This window comes from Panthera uncia, assembly GCF_023721935.1.
Source record: "Panthera uncia isolate 11264 chromosome A3 unlocalized genomic scaffold, Puncia_PCG_1.0 HiC_scaffold_12, whole genome shotgun sequence".
In the NCBI taxonomy this organism is placed as follows: domain Eukaryota; kingdom Metazoa; phylum Chordata; class Mammalia; order Carnivora; family Felidae; genus Panthera; species Panthera uncia.
The window spans coordinates 18,373,967-18,400,552 of record NW_026057579.1 but is presented as its reverse complement, the minus strand read 5'-3'; the positions used below and the strand labels follow the sequence as shown (position 1 = coordinate 18,400,552).

Here is a 26,586-nt window from a genome sequence, read left to right as displayed (position 1 = left end):
AGAAGCACAGAGAAATGTAAAGGAAAACGTGGATCAGGAGACACTTGGAAAAGCCTGTGTGTCCCGAGACCAGCTGATGTTAGGAGCACGGGACCGGCACGAGGCAGGGGACAGGAGTGAGCTTCACAGCACAACAGCTGCCAGGGTAGCAAGGGCTCCTCGTTCTCCCACCACCTCCTCCGGAGCCACAACTTCATTAGCAGAAAAACAGTCTCTCAAGAATGAGTAAGACGACCCTCAGCAATCTGATTTGATACAGGATTATTACTGGTCTTCCGTAACATTTGCTTAAGAAAAGCGTTTTGCATTTAATAGAATCATACTTCCATTCCTCAAGTAAGTTACTGGCTTAGTGCTTTAGCCTTTAGCTTTAAAAGCTGTTCTCTCTGGGGCACCTGGCTGGCTCAGACAGTAGAGTGAGAGACTCCTGATCTCGGGGTTGTGAGACTGAGCCCCATGTTTAGAACAGTTAAACAAACGCTCATCTGAGCCCCCAAGAAATAGGAGCAGAGCTACTAATTCATTCTCGCCTCTCCATCAAGTTCTACCAAGGATCTCTTCGCTCTTGCCTCAGTTTTTAGAAATGCTTCTCAGTTATACAACAACTTTTCTTGTCTATACAGAGGATCTGACTGTAATGGGGCCAGTGGAGAGAAGACTTAGGGCCTCACCAGTTGTCAGCAGCGTGGTCAATAGCAGCTTCCAGGAGTCCCAGCTTATTAAGCAGTCTAACTGCAGACTCTCCTCCCAGGCTCTTTGCCCACAGATAGGCCACGTGTTTGTGGGCATTAGTGCTTCCATGAGCCTTGGCCACCTGTGAAGCAAAGCCACTTGGCAATCCTCCCATGCAGGGACACATGGCTGCTCCCTTCTCACCTCTGACCTGACTTCAGCTTTGACAAGGATCAAGTATTTCTACTAGAACAGCAGGGAGAGGCCTAAGTTTCAGGGTCTGTTAACCTGCTTAGGGTCCAAGGATGAGTTTTAGGTAGTCTACAAACCCTTCATATTACATGTGAAATTTTGCCGATAGGTGTGGACATTTTTCAAAGATACCCACTACTAGTTCAGAATTAGTCACCTGAGAGTGGGAAAGAGGGGTGGCCATATCCCTAGTGTGAACTGGACTCCTTACCCGGTAGGCCTCCTCCCAAATCCCATTGGAGCGGTACATGTTCACTGTTGCCTTCCACTCCTGAGCCTCGAGGTAGTGATACTCAGCCTCCTGCAGTCGGCCTTCAGCCTCCAGCTCCTGGGGAAAGGTAGGTCAGGATGGAGAGAGGGGGCCATGGAGCCTGTTTGGGGGAGATATGGGCAGAGACAAGAGAAGGGCTCACCTTGCCCAGGTGGAGGTGTGTGTCACTGAGGAGATCTGGGTGGTGCTTCCCTACCAGGCGGATCATATCATCATACAACTTGTGCTTTTTGAACATGGTGATGGCAAGATCAGGCTCTTCCACTGTCACATAGAGCCTGGGGATGGGAGATACACCTGGGGCCTCCTAGACCCAGATTCCTGCCGCCAGAGTCATTCCTAAGAGACCCTGTCACTGCCTTCTAGGCAGAGGGCACTTATCCTCAGACACCTTCCTCCCTGCAGCCCTGAAGCCTCCTCCCACACCCGCTCTGGGGCCGCAGCTCACCTTTCGGCCTCACGGTACTTGCCCTGCTTCTCCATCTCCTGAGCCTGGGTGATGTACAGCACTGACACGTCTTCTGGTCTCATGCACTTCATCGCCAGCTGTGCAGACACACAGAGCCAGAGTAGCCTCTGGTGCCAGTTTCCAAGGGAAGCAGAGGGATATGCAGAGCAGCCCGGGAAGCCGGGCTCTGGGGCAACGAGTCTTCTCAGGAACTCTGAACTTTCCCAACAACCATAGGAGTTTGGTTACTGTTGCTTTCCTAGTCATTCCAGGGAACTCCAAGTCCATAAGGAGCAAAGCAAGAACTATATTCTGCTCAGGCAGAAGGGTCAGAGATGCCCTGTGCTGGGGGCATCCATCCCCATTCCCATATTCCCACTGTATCCACCGGGTTCAGGAAACAGATGCGAAACAAAGTCGTATCTGTGACCAGGGCTTGGGGACTGGTGTTTCAGATGCCCCAGCTCCTGAGCCCGTCATGCCCGCTTCAGAATTACAGGTTTGGGAACAAGGGCCTCTTCATCCTTGCCTTTGCCTGTGGCTAGGGATCAAGGTTCTCCAGACTTCATTCTGGTACTCTTTCTCAGCTTTCAGGGAACCCAGTGAAGGAGGAGGAGATCAGAGACCAAAGAAAGTGGCAACAGATGCTGAGAGGTGGGATTCTCTAATGAACGCTACCCCTCCCTCTACCTTGTGGGCTTGCTCCCAGCGGCCAGCCTGAGTGTACATGTCGATTGCATCTTTTGTCCGGTCTCCTTTGATGTAGAGCTCCTCAGCAATCTGCGGTTGAGAGAGGTAGACACAAAAGGCCAAGAGCAACAGAGTTAAAGCAGCCTGCGAGGGAAGGAAAGAATAAGCCTCAGCTGGGATGGAGGAGAGCTGGGGATACTACTATTGTATAATAACAGAGAAGAAAAGATGACAATGGGGGTCTCACACCTTCTACTGTTTTGAAAAAAAACAAGACTAGCCCAAACCAGAATGGGGAAGATGGGAGCTTAAAAGGGCTGTCGGTTAAGCATCCAACTCTTGATTTCAGCTCTGGTCATGATCTCATGGTTCGTGAGATGAGCCCCACATCCGGCTCTGTGCTCCCAGCACGGAGCCTGCTTGGAATTCTCTCTCTTCTCTTTCTGCCCCTCCCCTGCTCTCCGTCTCTCAAAATAAATGAATAAACATTAAAAAAAATAAATAAAAGGGTCTCCCATTTCTGCAGTGTAAGGCAATTCTACACTGTAACTATGAAGGAGTTACCATGAAGAATCACTCATGCTAGCATAGGAAGAGAGCTGGACACTAGCTTTATATATTTGGGAGAGGAGTCTGTGTCATGATGGAATGAAGGAAGGGCAGTAAACTGCTTTCTTCCCACTCAGGTGGCTGATGCGGCTGGGACCCAGGAAGAAGGACATGGTGAGGTAGCCCCACTTCCTGTTCTGGGTTCTCTCTTTGTTAATCCTGTACTGCGTTGCCTCAGGCTGAAGGAAGGGACTCTTCCTCACCTCATACTCCTGCAGAGATGCGTAGTGCTGGGCCACACGGGGATAGTATTTGGACGCAGTGTTCTGGTCCTGTAGATCTAATATATAAATCGCCTTCTTCCACTGGCGGGCACCCAGGGCAGCCTCAATTGCTTTAATGGAGCACCTGGCATAGTTGGGAAAGGCACACGTATGTATGAGAAAAGAGGAAGACAGATGGAGGTAGGGAGACACCTCAAGCATACTCCAACCTACACTTTGTGATCTCTCTTCTTCTAGGCCTGGGTGCCCTTACTTGCCCCATCACCTTGCACCCCTTTACCTGGCTTCAATGTAGTGATTAATGGCTGCATCAAGCTGCTTCTGCTGCACCAAGTGATCCCCCCATGCCTCTTCCAGTCGCACCACTTCCACTGGGAATGCCAATCGAGCCAGCTCCACCGCTGCCAGAGACAGAGAGTGTGCTCGGTTAAGACTTCTGGGGATGGGACTCAGGAAAAGAAAGACAGGAAAATGGGGTGTGGAAAACAGGTGAAGGGGAGGAATGGAGAACTGAGCCGGTCAACCTGAACAGATGCACAAAATAGGTGCCAGGGGACTGTCTGAGCAAGTCACACTGAAGACTGGATTGGTGGCGGTAGTACCTTTCATGAATACATTGCCTTTACAGTAGCACTCCAGGGCCCGCTGTGGATTTCGAATCTTCTCAAAGAGATCACCTGCCTAGTAACACACACCACATTACTACAATGATAGCCCTACCACCCAAAGAATCAAGTATCAGCCCCCAAAGGAGGAGAATCTGCAACCAGTCACAGAGGGCTATGCACTCCAGGACTCCTTGGGTAGGAGGGGGCACTGGGCCCTGGAGATAAGGGACAGGAATGGGAAGCCAGCCATACCCTTTCATACAGTTCCCCCTTGATAAGGGCTGCAGTGATATGTTCTACCAGCTCCGTGTTGGCTAACAGTTCCTCCCGGGTCAGCACCAGTCGAGCAGCTTTGGCAGGGAGCCCAGCTTTGAGGTAGAGGCTGATGGCTGCTAGTCCATCCCCTTGGCTCTCCTGTAGTTCACCTGCTCGCTCCTCTTGCTGAGTGTCCATCAGCCACTGGTAGTAACCCCGGCGCAGCTTCTCCAGGGCTGGGTGCCCCTGGACATGCAACAGAGAGGCAAGAGGAGTCACATCCCTCCTTCCTGCCCTGCTGCTTCCCATGCTTCTACAATCCCACTGTGACAAGGGAAATCCTCCTGGTCACCAATGTCCTAACTTCCAGCCCCAACCTTGTTCCAGTTGCTATAGCCTCCTTGACGAGAGGTTTCTGATATTGGTGGAACTGAGTTGTGGGCACTGTGGAGAAAGACAGAGCTGGTAGTACCTTGGCCTGAGCCACTGCGATACACTCATCCCAACGATGTAGCTCCTGGTACATGTCCATGGCCTCCTCAACGGCATTCTAGGGGAACCCGGGCAGAGCAAAGAGGGGCACCAGGAAGACATGAGGATCAGAAATCACAGGCTCTCCTTAACCTCGCTAAGATGCCAGCCCATGTGGATTAAAAGCCTCATCCTCTACTTATGCACAAGCGGAGGTGGGTTTATTATGAAATTAAGAGACGCTTATGCCTCAGGGCACCTTAGTTGCAGAGCTCCCATTCCAAGGTATTTTTTCTTAAAGAGGGCTCCTCAAATTGTGTAAGCTTCAGGCCCCACAAACCTGGATCTACCTCTGTGCGCTAGAATTGCCAGGACAGGCTCTGGAGTATAGGGGGAGATGGCAGACAGTCGATGAAAGAAAAACGTAACTGTAAGGACTAAGGCAGAGGGGTAAGTAAGCATTTAACTGTATAAACCTGTCTAAGTGCTCTCCCCCAGTGCTCTTCCCTCAGTTTGTTTTGCTTCCCCCCGACCCTGGTCCCCTCTTCAATCTGGTCCCCCTTCTCCCCATCACCTGTTCCAAGAAGATCATTTCAGCCAGCTTGTAGTTCTTTTCCAGCATGGCTAGGCGTGCTCGAACCTGGTAGAAGTCTGTTCCTTCTCCACCCTATGGGGAGGAAGAAGGTTCTGGTTATTCTGCTGCTGCAGGAGCCATTCTGTCTGCGTGAGCCTAGACAGGAAGGCTAGAGAGATGAGGAAGCTGAAAGATTTAGAAGCTGAAAAACTTCATGGGGCTTAGTGGAAGAAGTCTGGCAAGCAATTCCAGAGTGGTCCGACTCGAGGGTGGAGGTGGGATGGCCGGCCAGAACAGAGGAAAAGAGCCATGGCTGGAAAGCTAGGGGTCAGGGTACTGAGCATGAAGAGAAATCTCAGCTTGAGAGACTGAATGATTCAGGAGGATAATACTTGCATATTCCCGAGACACTTGATCTGCAATCTCATTGGTCTTGTGCAGGAATCGAGCTTTTGCTACATGGCCCAAAGCAGAAAAGCACCTGTAGTATGGAAGCAATAATGGTAATAAGCAGTATTAGTACAGAATCATCATGAATTCACTGGCTCAGCAGATATATACTGAACATTGATTATGTGCCAGACACTATTTTTGCCACTTGAGACACAAGAGGGTAAGATAGATGAGGGCCTTACTCTCAGGGAATTTAGTTTCTAGTGGAAACAAATAATTAGCAAACAAACAAAGGTATTTCAAAGAATGAAAAGGAAAATAAAGTAGTGTGATATCACATATAGACAGTTAAGCTGGTACTCGGAGAAGGCCTGGGGAGCCGACATTTGAGCTGAGACCTACTATAAGAAAAAGTCAGTCGCGGTGAGATGGGGAAAAATTATTCCAGGCAGAGGGAACAGTGAGTGTAAAGGTGCGATGGCCGGAGTGAGTTTGGTGTGCTCAACGGGCGGCTGGAGACTAATGAGCAAATAGGTACCTGGTATAAGAAGGAAGCAGAAGCCATATACTGTTGGGCCTTAGGACACGGCAAGGAGTATGGGTCTTACACTAAGTACAACTGGAAGGTTCTGAGCAAAAAAAAAAAAAAAAAAAAAAAGACATAATCTAATTTGTGGTTTAAAAAGTCACCTGAGCTCTCACGGGATGATGAACGGATGGTAGGGGTGTAAGAACAGTATCAGTGAGACTAATTAAGAGGCGTCTGCCACACTGCAGGTAGGAGAGGTGTGGTCTGTTCTAGGGTGGAGACAGTAGAGCTGGACAGTGAGAGATCCAGGGTATGTTCTGAAGATGCTGGGTCAGAGCCCCTGGGACTAGCTGGCAGCCTCGCTGGGAAAGAAGGGATACAGGACTCCCACACAAAATGGCAGCAACAGACGTTTACTGTGCACTTTGCACAGATTCTCTTACTTTCTTCACTGCCACCATGGTTTTCTTTACCACTCAATGAGGTAAATTCTATTATTACCCCCATTTTACATACAGGAAATTGAGAAACCAAGGCTTGGAAAGGATAACTGAACTGCAGGTTATACAAGCTGGTAAACGGAGACAAGACAACTCGAAGTCCGGAGACCCAAGTCTGTCCTACTAACTACACTCCTAATCCATGTTTGTAAATACAGTGATGCATGGATTGGAGGATATGGGTGTTAAAACTCTGAAAGGGCACCTGGTTACAAGAAGGGGAAGCAAAAGCAGTAAAAGACATACTCTTAGAACCCAGGACAGAAGAATGTCTGGAATAACTACATGCAAGGGTTCTAGGATGACACTGTTGGCACGGGAGGGAAGTGGTGTCTTGGCGCTTGGAGGAGCGGCCCACAGGCAAAATGCCCACTGGCCATCCTTCCTAGCTGCCCAGCACCTCAGTTCTGGTCTACCTCACCTCTCAGCAATGTGGAGCTGCCTTGCCTCTAGTGCCAGTTTGCTCAAGGTTTTCCACATTGCCTCTGTTTCTGGGGTCATTTCCAGAGTCTCCAAGAAGGCTGTTGCCCTGAAGAGAGAAGGAAGCAAAGCAACAGTCCAGGGTCAGCAAGACACAGAAGAAGGCTGGTGAGGGGGCAGGGGGAAAGGGGTAGGGAGGGTCAGGCAATTGTTTGCCCTTTTTGTCTAATCTCCTCCCACCAGGTTCTTTTTAGATGTGGCCGGTTTTACCACCCATTCCAAGTCCTCCTGCCTCAGAGCCAGATTCTCCCACCACCTGGCAGGTTATTAGCCCAGACCCTCACCGGGTGTAGTTGCCGTCATCAATGGCTGTTCCAAACTCGATAAGGCCCTCATCCAGTGTGTAGGCGACTGTAGTCACACCTTCAGTCACCATCACCTCGGTCTTCCCCCCGCCTCGCTCCAGGCCTATGACCTCACCCTGTAAAATTTCAACGTTCCCCCCCACCCAATTCCAGGTTGGTGTTTCCACCGCCTCCACTGCAGAACAGACCCACCCTAACCCAACCCTCCTGCTCACACGTCGAGGGAATTACAGTGGCCCTTGTTTGCCTAACATTTAGTTTCTTTAAAGCAGGTAAAAATTCCTGATCTATGGTAATATCCTTGGGTTAAAATACACTCATAGCTGTGCCAGCAATAATGCCTGGAGGTAAACTGACAAAATGCGCATCCCCTTCTGCTTCTAGCTTGAATCCTCTTGTTAAAATACAACTTCAACCTGGGACATCCTTTATAATGCATTAGTTGCTGAGTTCATCTGGAGAAATCACTAGGCATGCTTCCTACCCCATCTCCTACTGGAAGGAAGGAGGGAAAGAAGGAAGGGAACGGGGAGAAAACAGAGGGAAGGGAAGGAGCAAAGGGAAGAACAGAAAGAAAAGAAGGAAAGAAAAGAAATAAAGAAAGAGATAAGTGTGCTAAAACCTGAGCAGGAAAAAACAGAAGCTGAGCAAGTAAAAGGGTACGGCTGCCCTGAAGGCACACACTTATGGAGAGAATAAATCATGGGTCCTCCAGCAGGATAGGGAGGCTGAATCTGAGACTCCCTCATGAATACTGGGAGCCTCTCTTCAATAAAGGGAACAAAAGTTATTAATATGCCTGATTCTTGCAGAAGCAAACAAATCATCTCTGCAGGAAAACAAATCCATTTTAGGCCCTTAAGATTCTAAAAGTTTATATTCAACATAACATGAGCTCAATAAAAAAAAGTACCAAAATACAAGTTAGCCACTATAAAGGAGGAAACAGTAACTACAGCAGTTTTGGACCTCCAAGGATTTCTGACATTAAAAATAATAGTCATGATGGGGTGCCTGGGTGGCCCAGTCAGTTAAGCATCCAACTTCGGCTCAGGTCATGATCTTGTGGTTTGTGGGTTCAAGCCTTGAATCAGGCTCTGCACTGACAGCATGGAGCTTGCTTGGGATTCTCTCTGTCCCTCTCTCTCTCTGCCCCTCCCCAACTCGTGTGCATGCATGCTCGCTCTCTCTCAAAATAAATAAAAATTTAAAAACTTGAAAAAAGATAGTTATGGGAAAAAGTTATGGAATATAAAATAAGTGTAAAACGTTTAAAGACCTAAAAAATGAAATGATAAGTTAAGCAATAAATAAGAGATTACCAAAAATGGCCATGTTGGGCTCACTTTGGTAGCGTATATACTAAAAAAAAATGGCCAGGCAGCCTGGAGAAAGAACCAAATAAAACCTTACGAAAAACTTAATATTTGAAGTAAAAAAACTCAATGGGTGGTTTAAATAGTAAATTAGACAATGATGAAAGTGAATTACTGAACTTTTTTTTTTTTTAAGTTTATTTATTTGGGGGAGAGAGAGAGAGTGAGCAGGGGAGGTGCAAAGAGAGAGGGAGAATCCCAAGCTGTAAGCACAGAACCCAACGTGGGACTCAAGCCCACAAAACTGTGAGATCATGACTTTAGCTGAAATCAAGAGTTGGATGCTTAACCGACTGAGCCGTTCAGGTGCCCCTGAAAGATTTATCTTAAGAAATAATCAGGAATGTAGCCTGGAGTGAGAAAAAGAAGGGGAAATGAAAGAGAGGTTACAGAGGCACAAAGACAGGACACGAAATTGAACATGTGCCTAATTAGAGTCCTGAGGGCAAGACCAGATGGAGCAAGAGAAAAAGCAACGTCTGAAGAGATCACGGTTGAGAAACTACCAAGCTTGATGAAAATACATGTACTCACAAATATGCCACATACCACACAAATATATGAAGCAGGCTAAGTAAAAGGAAATAGTGAGACATTGTAATGAAACTTCAGAACACTGACGAAAGAAAAGACTTTAAAAGCAACAAGAGAGAAAAGACAGAAAGGGCTATTAATAAACTTCTCAGAAGAAAGGAAATCAGTCAGTGGGATGGTATTTGCAAAAGGCTAAGAAAAACGAACTGTCAATCGGGAATCGGGTACTAAGTCCGAGTATCTTTCAAGAACAGGCCAAATAAATACATTTTCAGATAGGGTTGCCTGGGTGGTTGCCCAGGGAATATATCTGAACCCTGGGTTTCAGATCCAGGGTTGCCTTGGATCAAGCATCCAAGTCTTGATCTCAGGGTCTGAGTTCAAGCCCCATCTTTGGCTCCATGCTGGGTGTGAAGCCTATTTAAAAAAAAAAAAAAAAAAATCTCAGGGATGCCTGGGTGGCTCAGTTGGTTAAGTGACTTCAGGTCAGGTCATGATCTCGCAGTTCGTGAGTTTGAGCCCTGCACCAGGCTCTGTACTGATGAAGAGTACTCTCTCTCTCAAAATAAACTTAACAAAAAATTTAGATAATTACATTTCAGTAATTTTCAGAAACTGAGCATTTATCTTAAAAACACTTTCTTTCAGGGGCTCCTGGGTGGCTCAGTCAGTTAAGCATCTGACTTCAGCTCAGGTCATGATCTCCCAGTATGAGTTCGAGCCCCGCATCAGGCTCTGTGCTGACAGCTCAGAGCCTGGAGCCTGCTCTGGATTCTGTGTCTCCCTCTCTCTCTGCCCCTCCCCCACTCACACTCTGTCTCTCTCAAAAATAAATAAGCATTAAAAAAATAAAAATAAACAAAACGAAACAAAAGAAAAACCACTGTCTTTCAAGAAGAAGAAAAGTAACTCCAGAGGGAAGATCAGCAATGCAAAAAGAAAAAGTGAACAGAGAAACTGGTGCCATGATGGTAAATCTAAACAAATTATGGCTGTGTTAAAAGAGTAATGTCTAACTTTGGGGATGACAAAATACTGGACAATAATGGCAGAGGGGAGGTAATCAAAGTTAGGGGCCCTGTATTGTTTGCAGGGGGGGTTTAGATGCTAGATAACTTTAGACTGTTAGGTATATAGCCAACTTCTAAGGGTAACCACTATAGGAATAAAATGTATAACCTCCAAAGCAAAACAGTAAAAAACAAGTGTTTAAAAAAGGACAAAACAACCTAAAAAACCCCAAACTTAATTAGTCTAAAACAGCAAGAAAGGAGAAAAAAGAACAAAAGAGTGTTCTATCCATACCTACACCAGTCATCCTAGCCTTACACAGGGGCCTCTTTGGTTTTCACAGGTTCCTCCCAGGTGTTGGGATATCACTGGAATGTGTGTGATGCTGGTGGGATAGGAAGGAGGGTCTAATCTTCAGTCTGATAAAAAAGAAGCTCTTCCTGGCTTACAACAGAGAATCAGCACACAGGAACTGCCCAGAACTGCCCCTCTTATTGGGGCTCTTCCAGCTTAAGAGAACTCCTCATTATGACCTGGTGAATTCCCAGGGCTGTAATAGACAGCCATACTCCAAGGACCTCATATAATGTCAGGAATCTGAACAAGGATGGTTTTGGGGCCTGGCCCGCTGTGGGGGAGTCTAAGATTTACTTGCCAACTCCATCACAGAGATTATGGGTGGTGGGCCAGAGAAAACCAAATAACCTTTGGAGCTTCCTCAGGGCTCTAATCAGTCAGTCTGACATTATGCCTAAGGCGTCCTGGTGTCGACATACCCTAATAGAGGACATGGTGACCCTCTCAGGTGCCTCAATGTTGTACCACACACACAAGCTGTTTCGGTTCTGAGCTACCAGCACATCACTTCCTGGGACCCACTGCACGTACGAGCAGAAGTTGAGAATCATTGTCTTAGAGCAACCTTCAATATCGTATAGATGTAACTGAAGGAGAAAGAGGTAGACAGCACAATTAGAAGGGGATATGAGGTATCTTCTGACCTTGACCATTTCCCTAATGGTGAAACATGGTGAACTAACCCACCAATCAGGTACATTCTGAATTTCAAAGCATTCTAATCTGCTACCCTTGAAGTTTATATTGACTTGGTACATCATCACTCTGACAAGTAAGAGATGACCAAATGAGCAAAGATCTACACCCAGAAATTTAAGTTAGGTGATGGTTGGACTTTCAATCTTAAGAGTAACTCTGGGCCAGAGTTGCCACACTGGATCACAAAAGTGAGGCTATCAGGCAAATTAAATGGCCTGGATATTTGTGGTGTGGCTTTCCATAACAATGGAAATGAAATTAAAAATCACCAGATTGTCTCTTTGCCCCGGATGTTGAACTCTTTGGTGGTACCATATTGAGATTAGAGTCAATAAGGGGCTGAGGGAGACTATCCTTGAGCCAGTTTCAATGCTGTCAGGTAAGAGTAGCTGAAAAACACTGCAGCAGGTGTGGGTAAAGGTCAGCTAGGCACGCATGGGTAAGGCAGTTTCATGAGGGCATTAGACTTGTAAACAGTAAGAGAAAAAGCAGCTCCCAAATTCCTCTTGACTTTGGTGCTATCATGATACAATCTCATGGGTAATACAGGATGGGCTGTGATATCAGACATAATGTTGATTCTTCTGTGCCTTTTGCTATGTTAATGGCATAGCACCAAGGAACTATGTCCCATCCTGCCCCCCACAATCCCTGGTGGCAGGCAGGCGCACTACATCCTCTATGGACCACTCAATGGTTAAGGCCTTAGTAAACCTTCTTACACGAAGTTTCCGGTCTCTGAAGAGAAGCTTGTGTCCAGTTTCATTAAGTTCCAGCCAATCCACACGGCTCTCATGGCTGATGGTGCCAATGTTGTAGCCACCAATCAGATCCACTACAAAGCAAAGGAGATAGGGTTAAGCGAATAGATTCCATATAATCCTACACAGGACATGAGGCAGCCTGCAAAGGTCTTGCCTTCACTCGTCTGTTGGGCTTTACGAACGTTGCATCAGCCTAGAATATGAGGAATGCAAATGGCCAATGCAACATAATTTTGCGAAGATGCTTCAGATGCTAGATTTCTTCTAAAATTGTAGAGGTTTTGTTTAACTCTGTGGTTAACTCAAAGGTCTAGATCCATCAAGAAATGTGATTCTTCTCTGGGACTCCTGGAGTTGTCTCCTAGCAGATCAGATCAGAGCAACTGGCTTCCATTACTCACAAAATCCTCTGGAAGGCAGCACTGAGCACATTAAGGAAGAGCCCCAATTCTAGCACCCCAGTGAGGTAAAACTGATGGATGAAATGACCTTGATGATCCTATTTGCTCCAAGGAGTTACCTGCACTTTGAGTGCCTATGATGTAAGAGCACTAAGGGGCAAACAGCGGTGAGGGCACACATACAAACCAGGAGGAACCTCTGACTACAGTTAGGCTGACCACACTGGGGATGGATGTTTGTTTGGTGTGAAGTCTGCAGACAATATGAGAAATGATCACATTTAGCACAGACCACTCAGGATTGACTAGGATGCTTTCAGAGACTCTCCTGAACACAGCCCACTTACAACTCTTATTTATATATATTAACAACGAGCAACATCCTGTCTTGATTATATCTGCTGAAGCTAAAGACAAATATCAGCTAATGTCTACAGCTGAGAAGACCAACTTGAAAATGAAATTTGCAGGGGTACCTGGGTGGCTCACTAGGTTAAGTGATCGACTCTTGATTTTGGCTCAGGTCATGATCTCATGGTTCGTGGGTTCGAACCCCACATTGGACTCTGTGCTGACAGTACAGAGTCTGCTTGGGATTCTCTCTCTCCCTCTCTTTCTACTCCTCCCACATGCATGCTCTGTCTCAAAATAAATAAACTTAAAAAAATGAAATTTCTTTTAATTAAACAAATAGCAAAATCATGAGGCCATGTTTTAATGTCCCAATTTACATGTAAAATCATAGAACGCTAGAGCTGTGGGGGCCCTATGTCGGTGAACACCCTGAAATTATACACAAAATTATGTGTTTATATATATTCTTCTGGGAAAGGATCTATGATTTTAATTAGATACTCAAAGGGGTCAGGGACCAAAAAAGGTTAAGAGAAGAACTCTGTCATTTTATACACATTGAAGATGAGCCCTATGGAGTGCGGTGACTTGTCCAAAGTTTCATGGCTCATAGGCCACTGGACTATATTATTATTTCCATTACAGTTACTTGCATTTCTGAGGTCAATAATCTGATGTGAAATACAAAATTCATGAGATGTAAAAGTCTCCTAAGAACAGACCCATACATTGGGAATGCAAGCTGGTGCAGCCACTCTGGAAAACAGTATGGAGGTTCCTCAAAAAACTAAAAATAGAACTACCTTACGACCCAGCAACTGCACTACTAGGCATTTATCCAAGGGATACAGGTGTGCTGTTTCGAAGGGACACATGCATCCCCATGTTTATAGCAGCACTATCAACAATAGCCTAAGTATGGAAAGAGCCCAAATGTCCATCGATGGATGAATGGATAAAGAAGATGTGGCATATATATATATATATATATATATAATGGAGTATTACTCAGCAATCAAAAAGAAGGAAATCTTGCCATTTGCCATGACGTGGATGGAACTGGAGGGTGTTATGCTAAGTGAAATTAGTCAGTCAGAGAAAGACAAAAATCATATGACTTCACTCATATGAGGACTTTAAGAGACAAAACAGATGAACATAAGGGAAGGGAAACAAAAATAATATAAAAACAGGGAGGGGGACAAAACAGAAGAGACTCATAAACATGGAGAACAAACTGAGGGTTGCTGGAGGGGTTGTGGGAGGGGGGGTGGGCTAAATGGGTCAGGGGCATTATTAAGGAATCTACTCCTGAAATCATTGCTTCACTATATGCTAACTGATTTGGATGTAAATTTTAAAAAGTAAAAAATAAAGTTAAAAAAAAAGAACACACCCATACATATATGGAAACTCAATTTATGAGAAGTGATGTTACAAATTAGTGAGTACAGGATGGACTTCCAATAAGTGGTTAAACATGGAAAAAGTAAAATATGATCTAGACCCACATTATGTACAAAAGTTAATTCCAGGTGAAAAACAAAATATAGGAGGGAGTTAGAACCTTAAAAAATTTTTTTTTCAATGTTTGTTTATTTTTGAGAGAGAGAAAGACACAGAGCACAAGCAGGGAAGGGGCAGAGAGAGAGGAAGACACAGAATCGGAAGCAGGCTCCAGGCTCTGAGCTGTCAGCACACAGCCTGACATGGGGCTCGAACCCACAAACCGTGACATCATGTCCTGAGCCGAAGTCGGAGGCTTAACTGACTGAGCCACCCAGCGCCCCAGGAGTAAGAAACTTTTTAAATAAGACCTCAAAAATCACCAACTATTTCTTAAAAAGTGATTAAATGAACTACATTAAAATTAAAGAAGTCTGAACACTAAAAGATGCTGAGACAAAGTATCTACAATACAAATAATAAGGTTATCTACACACATACACAGGACTCCTTCAAGTCAAGGAAAAGACAACCTGATTTTAAAAATAGGCAAGGGATAAGAACTGGCAATATGAAGAAGGAGAAATCCAAACAGCCAATAAACAAATGAACAACAAAAAATTAATACGATGAGATATTATTTCATATAAACAGATTGAGCCAAATTATGAAGTCAGGCAATTTCAAGTATTGGAGAGGATGAAGAACACTGGGACCTCTAACTGCTGGTGGGAATGTAAATTGGTACAATCTCTTTGGAGAGCAATTTGGAAATATTTAGTGAAATTGCAGATGTACCTCTTCTATGATTCAGCAATTCCACTCTAGGTATAAACCTCAGAGAACAGAAACACTGGAGACAGTGAAAAACCAACAACTTAAATGTCCCTCAATAAGACAAGAGATAAAAGATCCAAAGTAAATACAATGAGAGGTCAGGACATGACAGAACTGGGTGTGGGTACACATGTAATAATATTAATAGCTAACATTTATTAAGTGCTTATTATGTGCCAGACACTAGTCTAAGTGCTCTTCATATGAGGTAGGTACTATTCTGATCCCCATTTTGTGGATGAGGAAATATGAGATACAGAAAAGTTATGAAACTTACCTAAGATCACACAGGTACAAGGTACAGAAATGGGGAGGTTTGACTCCAGACCCTTGTTCTTAACAACTATACTATGCTATTCTCTATACTTCTTAGGGAATACTATGTTATTCTATACACATTTTCCTATGCTTGGAACATTTTATAATGCAGAGTTAATTATTAATATGTAGAATAAACTTTATTTATGTGAACATTTGTGAAATCCAAATAAAATCTGTCATCACTAGTTACTAATGACAAAATATGCAGAAAACAAGCCCCCTTCCGGTTCTAATAGTCTATTACCCTATGAAGTCTAGACAGGAAGATTCATAAATTTGCTAATGGTTCTTCTCTACAGTTCACAATTTCCAGCCCTAAGATACGTGCCTAGAGAACATGAATAATTATATGGGCAGGACTATATATGTAGCATTGTATCTGCATGCAGATATCTACATATAGACACACACACATACACCTGAACATTTCACATATCCTCTGTAAGAGCAGGGTCACACATTTACCTGGTGCCTCTTAGATTCCTATATTCTCCACTGCACACAATCCTGTGATATGGAAGTGTATATAAATATCTATTCTGTTATTAGAATTATGAGAAAGTCTTACCTATAGCGATAGTCTTAACATCAATAAGGTAAGCCAATTTCTTATTATCTTCAATTCCTCGTTGACGTCTCTCATTAATACGGACACTGAAACATGAAGGGTGAGGTAAGGCAAAATGGGCTTAGGCCACTGTAATATTTACCAAGGGCCCTGAAGTACCATACAGAATGAAGTTTTTAGATTAACCCGAGGTTATACGAGTTAGACGTTAAAAAGGAATTCTTTGGGGTTTCAAAAATTTAGAGAACCTTGTGGGGTTACCTGATGAGGTGGGGGTTCATGAATTCGGTACGTACAGAACCCAGGGTATCATTACTCCCGTATTCCACCAGGGTTAGCTCTCCAGCATTGAAGATCATGCACACCTGGGGATGAATGGAATTGTTATATGGTGGAAAGTTTGCAAGAAGAAAGGGACAAACAGTAGAGGGAGGTGTACTGTCAGTTCAAAGTGACTCCCACTTTTCTCTTTATTCTGTTCTTCTGCCTATTTCACCCTCCCCCTTTATCTGCTGTCTCCTCAACCCCTTGCCCCTTTCCATCCTTCTGACACAGGAGCTAGAAGGAGGTTTATTGAGATGGTGATGGTTCATCAAGTTCTACTCACATTTTCATTTTCAAAGAAATATTTCTCATTGCCACCAGATCCCTGCCAAGCTACCTGTCAAGGAGGGAGGAGGGAGAAGACATAAGGAACAATGTGGGTAAGTATCCAAGACCATGCTGAGAGAAAGGGTAGGAGGCACAGAGATCGAGTTTAGGAAGGCTTTGACATTGCACAAAAGAGGTGCTGTGTCAGATTTTGCCCTAGTCTCTATGTTTCTGAGAGAGAGCATAAGAACAGTCCAAGAGTCCAATAGTGAGGATTCATATTCCAGGATTCTGGACTTCCTGAGTCTCACTCCCGGATTATCAGTTCCCCAGCACCAGAATGGTAGAGCTTTCCCCAGAGATCTTCCCTCTGGGGACCCTGGCTCGCCTGAAGTAGCAACTCAAGATGCTCCATTCCCCACCCCTCCATTTCTGGTTCTTACCTCACTAAGGCGATTAGTGTTCAGGTCCCCCAGCAGCAGTGTGTCTGATGTGTGGGCCACCAGGTAACGTTCCTTTCCCAGGATTTTCACCTCTTCTACCTCATAGCCATAGTGTGACTTGAGTACCACTCGGGTCCCCGATGACAGGTTCTTCACAATCACCTTGGTAAGGAACAAGTCTTGGTAAGTAACAGGCCTCTTCCAACCCAAACATGCTGTGCCTTGGCCCACCTCCACAGTGTTAAACAAAGCTAACATCTTATTTCTTCATCTGGCCTAGGATATTGTTGGTAAAAATGAAATCTCACATTCACACAGTGCTTTACTATTTATGAAATGCTTTCATATGTTATCTCTTTAGGTGCTCACAATACCTATGACTGTAAGTTCCATGGGGTAAAACCAATCACTCTACATTCCTGTACCTCTTTGTAAAAACCTCTATGATGACTTCAACCATGGTGTACTATATTGTTGTTTCATGTGTCTGTCTCCCTTGCTAGAATGATCTTCATTAAGGGACAATGTATTACAAATAATTATCTTGGTGTTCTCAATACCTAATAGTGCTCACACACAGAGAATGGAGAGAAAATAAAAGAATGAAGGAACCAATGAATAATAAATGAAAGGAAAAGGGTATAGAGATAGTGAAAAATGAGCTCAGGGACTAGGAAATTAGCTTGTAACGTCATACACGGTGAGTTCAGAGGCCCTAAAGCAATGTGACATATCCGTGTAATCTTATTGATCAAACTCCCCAGTTGACAGCATACAGGTAGTAAAGTTTTAAACCAGGAAGATGTAAGTAGCAATCTCTGTACCTCTTAGGCCCTTAGATATGTTGTTCATAAATATTTTCTTGCAATAAGCTGGAAGAACTACAGCATAAAAGTTGCCAAGCAGTTGCCCTGACACATTCTGTTCTCCAGAACAGTTCTGCCAGGGATTAAGGTTGACACTGTGCCTATGTCCAGAAGGCAGGAAAGCATCACAAGGATGAATGAGCGCAGGCAAGACTGCGGTGAGGCAGGCCATCAGCTGCTTACCTGGCTAGGGCCCACATATGTCAACTCAAACTTGTTCTTGTAAATGCTCCTCCGGAGGCAGCAGTCAAACTGTTCCACTCCACCACAGAGTGTGCCCTAGGAGGAAAAGTGACAGCATAAAAGGTAACAGGCCTGGGGAGAGTATCTAGAGACACCCTCAAAACCTAGGTTCTAGAATCTAGAGAAGAGTTGGCAGTAAAAGGGCTGGCAGTTTTTGGAAGAACCAGATGGAAAGAGGGCAATCACAGGGCTCAAGGGTATCACACAGTGATGGGATGAAAGAGAGAAATCAGCTCTGCCTACAGAACTCTGTCTCTTTTGGCTTCTAATAAAGTGTGAATTTCTCTTTCCTGCCTTTAATGTCATATTTTTAGGTTGGAGTCAAAATGGAAGAGGAGATTCTCTAGTTTCAGGAGAGAGTACTTTAGGTAAAGGCAAGATTTTTCCTAGTTTGGAGAAAGTCACCCATGCAGAAAGGGATTACTAGTAAACACACCGCACAGAGTCGTGAGCCATCCCGTTTCCAGGCCAAGGCAGTGACGGTGTATAAGTTGGCAATCTCCTTGGGCTTTGCCTCTTCCCAGATGCTTCTTCGAGGGCTCCAGTTGAGCACCCGAAGTCTGAAATTAAGTAGGTGGCTTTTAGAACAGAGGGAGGCTGAGCAAAAGAGTGGAAATGGGTGGGTAACTGAAGGAAATGAGTCTTGCTGTATCAGAGAATAAAAGAAGTAAAAAAGAACACACAGGCTAGGGAGTCTTGTAGCAGAGGACAGAAAGGTTCAATAGAAGAAGTTGGGAAAATCAAGTCAAAAATAAAGTGGGGTGAGTGAAGGGAGTGGAGACAACAAAAGGAGATCATGGCTGGTGAGAAAAATGAGCTGTCAGCAGCAGAGAAATAAGGAAAAAGGAAAGAGAAATGGTAGGAAACAGAGAAGAAGGAAGAAAGAGATATACATGATATTGAAGGGGATAGAAAGGTAGGACCGACAAAGCTAAGGTTAAAAGTGTTCTAAGGATATGAGGGGACCCAGACCCAGGGTGTTTATTTACTGTTACATCATTCATTCATTCATTCATTCATTCACCAAACATTTAGGCATGTATTATATACTAGATGCTAATCTAGGCACTGGAGATTTAAAAAGAATTTTTCTGAATAGGCTCCTCTTCTCAAGGGCGTTTCAATTTAGCCAGACAGCTACAAACATCAAAGTGTAATATAGTGTGACAAACACTAAGTTGGTCTGAAAAGGGGCAGTGGTAACACAAAGAAAGTAGAGATGAATTCTACTGTGGAGTCCCAGGGAGAGGCACAGAGACACAACAAGATGCTGGTGCATTCTGGAACTGCCAGAGTGCCAACGGATGGTGGGAGCAGGAAGAGGGAAGTGTATGAATTAAAACCTAAGGATCTCTTTCAACATACTTTTGATTCTCATCCAGTCTCCCACTCTGGTTGAGAATAACTGGGCTAAAGCAGAGTGTACACGGAAAGTGTGCTGAAGTGCATGTGAAAGGGGACCCACCTGTCATAACTTCCCAGCACAACAGACTGGCCCCCAGGACTTGCTGCAGCTGTGGTGAACTCCCGCTCCTGAGGGTCACGGCTGTAATCAAAAGTTTGTAGCACATGGCCTTCCTTTCCATAGGCCACAATCCTCCGATCACAGCCTGCAGCCACGATGCTGTTGGTTGCCCAAGCCAAGGCATAGGGTGGGCATGGGTGGTTAACCAACTTCCCCTAAGACAGAAGTAGAGGGTTTCAATCACTCTGACCCTGACAGCTCCAGCACTCTGACCATCCTACTCTGCATAAATCTTCCTCCCAACATTTTCCCACCCTAATAACATCCTAATCTGGAGGACTTCACAAACTTTCTTTTTTTTTTTTTTTTTTTTTACAAACTGTCTTTCTGTTGTATACTCTCACACACATACATATGACATATATACACACTTACTGACCTTCTGCTCAAGAGGAAACCTCAAAATACTTGTATGTAGGAGGTCTTAAAACACCTAGAAGGCCCTCCAAAGGGAGATGACCTACACATTAATCAACACTGGGTAGGCCCACAGGGAGCATATGACTTTCTTTTTAGGAGATGTAAATTTAATTATTACAAAAGTACAGTAATTCTTTTTTTTCTTTAAGTTTTAATTACTTAAGTAATCTCTACCTCCAACGTGGGATTTGAACTCATGACTCTGAAATCAAGAGCCACATGTTCTATTGATTGAGAGAGCCAGGTGCCCCTACACAAGTAATTCTTAACGTAAGTAATTCAAGCAACAGAGAATTATATACAGTAAAATGTGAACATTTCTTTTATCTCCCATCTTTTTCCTTTTCCCTCTTGAGAGTAAACGGCTTTTTTTCCCTGTGAATTTATACACATAAATATATCTTTTACATAAATGAAAATAATCTCCTTACCCTCAGAATCAATCAACTTGACTCCCCGTTTCCCACAAACACTAAGCTCTGGCCTCCTGAACACAAACCCTGTCTGTGGCTGTATCCAAATGCCTCTCTCAGAAGTCTTGCTCCTATAGCCACATCCCTTGGGCATCTCAATCTGAATGTTCCACTTCCTCTGGGAGGGATCTTGGGTTTCCTTACCCCCTATCCCAGAGCCTCCTTTAGTTATACCTGTGACTCTCCAGAGCCTTCATCATCAAAGAAATACCTAACGATGGTGCCATCTGCATGACCAGAGAGAATTCCTTTCCCAGAGCAACTAAAAAAGGAGAAAAGGAGGAAAGGAAAGAAATACAGGAAGAGATTATCGTTTCACACCAAGAAACTCCCCTTCCCTGTCCCACACTACCCTGCCTGGGGTTCCTGCTACCAGTCCTCCCCAGCTTCCGTATTATAGTCTCCCAGTCCTGACATCCCCAATGCTTCTTCATACATGTCCAAGCTCTTGGGGTACCGCTCTTCCTTACTCACTTTGTTGTCAGTGATACAACGTAGGAATCTGTCCCATAGATGGTAGATGACTTATTAGTTTTAGTGTTTGCTAAACGAACCTGAAAATGGGAAAATGGACACAAATCTGGTTAGGCTACTTTCAGTCTCACCCAGGTCCTAAGGGAAGAAAAAGAAAAAACAAAACACTGGTCTTTCTGTATTCTCCCCCCAACACACAACTTGACCTTAAAGGAGAAGTTTAACCATATTTCTCTCTCCAGAACCATTATCCCCACCCACAACCTCTCCTGTGTTTCTCTTCCTTTACCTTCCCTTCAGCCAGCCCAAAGACAATGATGTGCTCTGCTGGCCATTGCAGACAAGTAACAGCACTCTGTAGGAAGCAAATCATGGAAAGGATAACCTTGTCTATGTAGCTCAGCACAATTACAACAACCTGAACCTCCCTGCCACATGCCACCACCCCAGTTGCCTATAAGGAAGGAGAGGACACAACTAGGCTTTACTGGGGAAAGCAGATGGGGATGAGCAGCCTGGCAGCACCATCCTTGCAGTACAAAGACAGATTCAATGTTAAAAAATACAACACTTGGTTACATTTATAAGTAGATATACTGATACACATTTGTGTATTCTAATCTCCCAGAGATTGGTCTGAACTTTACCGTCTGGATGAACTTGTTACAGATGACTTTCTTGTCACCCCTGCCAAACAAAAGGAGGGAAAGCGTATTAAAAACACTTTCATAAAAATAAATTGCCACACATGATGCTGGGGGAAGGGAAGAAAGAGCAGATACTTTCCCTGGCCCCATAGTGTTCCCTACCATTCCACAGGAGCCCTGAAAGGAGGTATAAGAGGGAGCCTGAACAGCTTTGGAACAATAACAAAGATGCTATATCACCAGGGCTCCCAGGATCTCACAGGGCCTCATGTCGACCTTAGGCTGATTCCTCCAGGGATGTGATGTCAGAACACATGGGGCAAGCAAAGGCAGGAAAGCAACAACAGACTCTGGAAGGCCTTTGCCTTCCATGTCTCAGCCTGGATCATCATCTTTTCTACTCCCCCTCCCTGGTAAGGCATTTCTTCCTGCCTCCCCCTTCTTTTCCAGGTCACCCCACATCCCAGTCTCTATCCTCACCAATCTTCTCCAATCTTGTAAACATAGATGATGTTGTCGGTCTGTCCTATGGCAATTTTAGTGGAATCAGGAGAAAAAGCCATGCCCTTCACCATATAGCTCTTCCTGCCATACTAAGAGTTCAAAAAAAAAAAAAAAAGAAAAAAAAAAGAAAGAAAAGGAAAAGAAATAATGAGTACACATGGAAGAGAAAAAAGAAGAAAAGGGGCACGCATGACCATAATGGGCTTGAGGGATTTATCCTGAGAAAAGACGAGGCAGGCCACTTCCCATGCTTATGGATGGAGAGTCGGTTAGGAAGAATGCCAGGTTTGCAAGGCCCCAGTAACAGGTTAAGGTACACACAGAGTACTCTCTTCACCTTCATGTCAGCTGGTTTGGTGGAGAATTTATCTCTCCGCTCTCCGTGTTCATCATACAGCAACACCACTCGGTCCACTGTGCAGACAGCAAATTTGGAATTGTTCTGGGACCAAGCCATACAGGTCACCTTTGCAGCTCCATCCTGCAGAGGCAGCGGGGGCAAAAACAAACCCAGGCACACATTTAGAATGGCAGAAGCATTTCTAGTTCCTTTAGTTCTAGGGTGACTTTGGTCAATTTTCCTCACCATAGTACTTAAAACAAAGAGATGCCTGTGACGCATCCTGGTCTCCAAGGCTATAAAACCCTGGACCAGGAGAACAGGTGCTTCCAGAAACCCATAATGCAAATACACTAAGAGGTGACAATGTTAAATCAATTGTACCAATTTGTCCTGCAATGGCCTTGCTTCCTCATATTCCAGGTCTGCTGCTGAAGTAAATTCAATTGGTCCGATAAGTTTTGGTCTTTAGCCATTTTTTCAATATTTTGTTTGAATACTGAGAAAGGGGCTTGGCCAGGGGCTGAAAAGGAGACAAAGAGCAAAATCTGATTCTTGCCCCAGGCTAAATAATATGGTGCAAAAACAGGAAGAGTCCCATAAAAGCGGCATGTACAAAGCACAATAATAGTTTGGAGAAGTTTGAGATAATTTTATGTTTAAAAGATCAACTTTAAGCTCTGAGGAATGGATCCACAAATGGGGAACTTATGACCAAAGGGAAGTCTGGTCAAGAAACAGTAATTTAATTTAGCTGAAACTATCTTGCAAATAGAATAGAGGAGATAAGGCAAGAAAAACAGAGCAAGGCCAGCTCAGGAAAGGTCTTGGAAGCCTGGCCAAGGAGTGTGGGCTTATTTGGTAGGAAAAGGAGATATGGTGAAAGTTCCAGAATGAGGAGTAAGATAGATAATCAGAGTTGAGACTTAGGATGAACAATGCCACCTGGTTAGTTTTTTGCATTTCTACCCTTCTCCTGTCCCTTAACAGAAGCCCAGGTTAGAAGGGATCATCTCCCAGTGACTTATTCTTGCCACGTCTGTCTACCACGAGTGTTGGTCCTCAATGGTTCTGCACTAGGGACTTCCCTCCTTGAAATAAAAAAATTAGTTTCTGCTCCAATTGTGTGATGAATTACTTGGGTTCTAGAAGTCTGGTTTAAAACTTTGGTACTTTTCACTCCTATCCCACCTACTTCCAAAATCAGAGGTAAAGGGTTTAAAAAAAAAAAAAAGGCCCCCTTTCATCAAGGTCCTCAAACCAGAGGCAGAAAATAGCCATACCACCACTTTTGCCTCCCCAACTCTTGCTTAAATTCGGTTCCAGGGGTGGAGGATGCCTCAACAGCCACTGCTCATCATCTTCATCATTTTGCCCAATCCTGGGCCTTTGCCCTTCCCGGCATCGTGACATCTTATTTTGAAAGACTGAGGGAGGTTTTCATTTCCAATTATTCCATTAGGGTAAAGGAATTTTTAAATTACAGTTTTGGGGGCAGTTTACTGAGCAATGAGCACCTCTCTCTTTCATCCCAATTTCCTTCTGTCCTCCTAATGCCACATCCTCTGTGAAGCCTTCCTGATTCCTCACAGCACCGTCATGAGGATTAAATGGGGCAGGAAACAATACTAATAGCTAACCTTCAACAAGATCTTACCATAGACTAGGCATTTTGATAAGCACCCAATATGCGTTACCTCATTTTACCCCGTAAAGCTGACATAGATGCCATTATTATGCATATTTTACAAATGGGGAACCTGAGGTTCAGAAAGGTTAAGTAATTTGCTCAAGCTTACCTACACAGTTAGTAAATGGCAGAACCATGATTTAAATCCATGTATGCTGGACTCCACAAACCACAATCCTAACTTAACTTATGCTGCCTTGCTACATATTAAACATACACGGTGGCAGGTATTATTACTAGCTTTGTATAATTTTGTTCTTTGAATTTTTGAAAGTTCTCCTCTCTTGTCTATCAGTTGTTACACTGCTTTTCGGTTTACAGTGGACTTTGTGTACATTACTTCAACTCTTCCATCATCTCCCCTAAGGTTGCTATTATTGTTACTTCCATTTTCCCAATGAAGTCGTTGGGTGAGTGCTCAGAGAGACTGTGGCCTGGGCTAAAGTCAGCGGTATTGGGTCATGTATTAAAAGTACAGCTGCCACTAGGATTTAAATTCTGGTCTCCTAGCTCCAAAACCCAGCCTTTCTTCAGCATGGTTTAGGCTTCCTCCCTCAGTGCCCCGCCTCTTCTGAGTCTGAGATCTGCATCATCAGAAGGAACGGAAGGTCTCCTACACTCCCTCTTTTGGGCCTGCTCCTAAAGCGCTGGTTTATCTGGGTGCAGATTTATGTTCGTTGTTTACATGTGCGCCCAGCACGGGGCCTCGTACACAACTGATGTTAAAGGAAACGGAATGAACGCTACCGAGGTTAGCGGTCCGTCTCGCCTACTGAACACTATCGGCCGCACACAGTCGGGATCATCGCTAGAGCCTTCGGTCTTCCGCATACAGTAGGCGCTCAACATCATTAAATTTCCGTTCCCTCACTTTTCTTGGAACGTGAAGGTGGGTGGGGGTGGGAAGAGGCACGCAACTCCTCACCTGAGGGCTCAGCAGGGTCCTCAGGTGCTTCAACTGCATGACGAACACCTGTCTCTCAGATGCCACCAGTCAGCGACAACTCCCGTGGTTACCTGGACAACCCGCCACGCAGCCGCAGCGACTGCCGCTGACGCAGATGCGACCAGAGCGCCACACACTTCGCAAGGTCACCACGTAGGTTCGCGGCGAAGCAAACAGAACGTGCGCCGGCGCAGTGAGATCTAGGGCGGGACTGCGAGTGGAATTGAATCCTCTCAACCAATCCCGTCGTTGCCTGCAAGCCCAGGCTCAAGCCACGCCCACAAGCCCTCAGCAAGTCGGGGAGCTACGTAATCGCAGTCTTTCTCGCGCCTTGATGTGAGTAAGAGTACCTGGATGCATTCTTCTAATCATCATAACCCTGATGGAAAGCAGGGCAATTGCTTTCATAGACGTTTTGCAGCTGATGGAATTCAGCCCAAATACGTTATGTGACTTTCACGGGATCAAAAGGCTAATAATGATAGCTAACAGTGAATGCTCAGCATGTTATCTGCCAGGTACTGTGCAAAGTGCTGTACATGCATTATCTCATTTAATCTCAAAGACACTTTTTGAAGGCGATGACATTATTAGGCCCATTTTACATAATAGGAGGCTCGGGATTAGAAGGGTCACGGACCCAAAATAACAGCCAGTAAAGGATGTAACTGGGATTCAACCCAGAGCTGGTGCATTTAAACACCCTTTATATCCCTTCTGAACTCCTGTGTCTCCATCTCCATGCCATGCTTCTATACCCTGTGCCACCCCCATCCCAAGAAATGATGTGTCCAGAGTCTGAGAGATGAGTGTTTTGGAACTCATAGCCAGTGAGAGGTAAGGTACCCTACTTCAGAATTGGGGGGCAGTGGATTAAAGACAGCTGCCCAGATCAGGATGCTTCTATGGTTCAAGGTAGAGGGCAAACCGGAGCTTGGCTCACCTGATAGGTTAAGGTTAAGTCTTGTGATACCTGGGGTTGGAGCTTGTTTGAGTAGAAAGGATATTGACTTCTTGATCTCTCTTTGGATTGGGGTCCATTTCAGAATTATTGGTCTAAATTCTTGTAACATACCAGAGAGACTGAGATACAGAGAAGGAGAGTTATTTATATACCTCCTCTGGAAAGATCCAAAGTTGAGAAGACCTGTACGTCTCCAGAAAATGTAGCATATGCTGTCTACACCAGTTCTGGGTTCTGAATCCTTTCCCCCACAGTGGATGCAAACGTCAACAGCTATTTCTCTCACTGGCACCACACCCCCCCCTTGGAATTTAGGAAAGAGTAGAGGACAGCCCCTATTTTCACAGGAAACAAGTCACCCCAGAGCCCAAAGTAGAAGTCTTTTGACAGGGGGGATTCCAACCCCTCAGTTTTATTTCCATAATCCTCCTCTGAACGTAGTGGTGGAGAGTGAATATAAACTCATTTGCACTTTACAATTATTATTGACTTTCGACAGAATGAACAGAGA

General features: G+C 44.7%; 1 protein-coding gene across 2 annotated transcripts in view; it reads right to left on the bottom strand.

Annotated features, from left to right (window-relative positions):
* The window catches only part of IFT172 (intraflagellar transport 172), a 33,991-nt gene extending 8,572 nt beyond the window's left edge, over positions 1-25,419 (bottom strand). Inside the window, exons 1-30 of one of the 2 annotated variants that reach the window (XM_049652369.1) lie at positions 25,091-25,419; positions 22,473-22,616; positions 22,112-22,224; positions 21,632-21,671; positions 21,274-21,339; positions 20,985-21,064; positions 20,685-20,772; positions 19,558-19,772; positions 18,529-18,652; positions 18,033-18,128; positions 16,984-17,145; positions 16,557-16,610; positions 16,211-16,314; positions 15,950-16,035; positions 11,981-12,093; positions 10,979-11,146; positions 7,261-7,397; positions 6,918-7,025; positions 5,471-5,555; positions 5,075-5,167; positions 4,502-4,579; positions 4,027-4,275; positions 3,769-3,847; positions 3,447-3,567; positions 3,146-3,290; positions 2,334-2,423; positions 1,644-1,741; positions 1,338-1,473; positions 1,136-1,252; positions 672-814 (exon numbers count right to left, since the gene is read on the bottom strand). In XM_049652369.1, the coding sequence (XP_049508326.1) occupies positions 672-814; positions 1,136-1,252; positions 1,338-1,473; positions 1,644-1,741; positions 2,334-2,423; positions 3,146-3,290; positions 3,447-3,567; positions 3,769-3,847; positions 4,027-4,275; positions 4,502-4,579; positions 5,075-5,167; positions 5,471-5,555; positions 6,918-7,025; positions 7,261-7,397; positions 10,979-11,146; positions 11,981-12,093; positions 15,950-16,035; positions 16,211-16,314; positions 16,557-16,610; positions 16,984-17,145; positions 18,033-18,128; positions 18,529-18,652; positions 19,558-19,772; positions 20,685-20,772; positions 20,985-21,064; positions 21,274-21,339; positions 21,632-21,671; positions 22,112-22,224; positions 22,473-22,616; positions 25,091-25,129 (3,371 nt within the window). In that variant the 5' untranslated portion in view covers positions 25,130-25,419. The remainder of the gene's footprint in view (positions 1-671; positions 815-1,135; positions 1,253-1,337; positions 1,474-1,643; positions 1,742-2,333; positions 2,424-3,145; positions 3,291-3,446; positions 3,568-3,768; positions 3,848-4,026; positions 4,276-4,501; positions 4,580-5,074; positions 5,168-5,470; positions 5,556-6,917; positions 7,026-7,260; positions 7,398-10,978; positions 11,147-11,980; positions 12,094-15,949; positions 16,036-16,210; positions 16,315-16,556; positions 16,611-16,983; positions 17,146-18,032; positions 18,129-18,528; positions 18,653-19,557; positions 19,773-20,684; positions 20,773-20,984; positions 21,065-21,273; positions 21,340-21,631; positions 21,672-22,111; positions 22,225-22,472; positions 22,617-25,090) is intronic. The other variant, XM_049652370.1, reaches the window with a different exon arrangement.
* Positions 25,420-26,586: the final 1,167 nt, after the last annotated feature.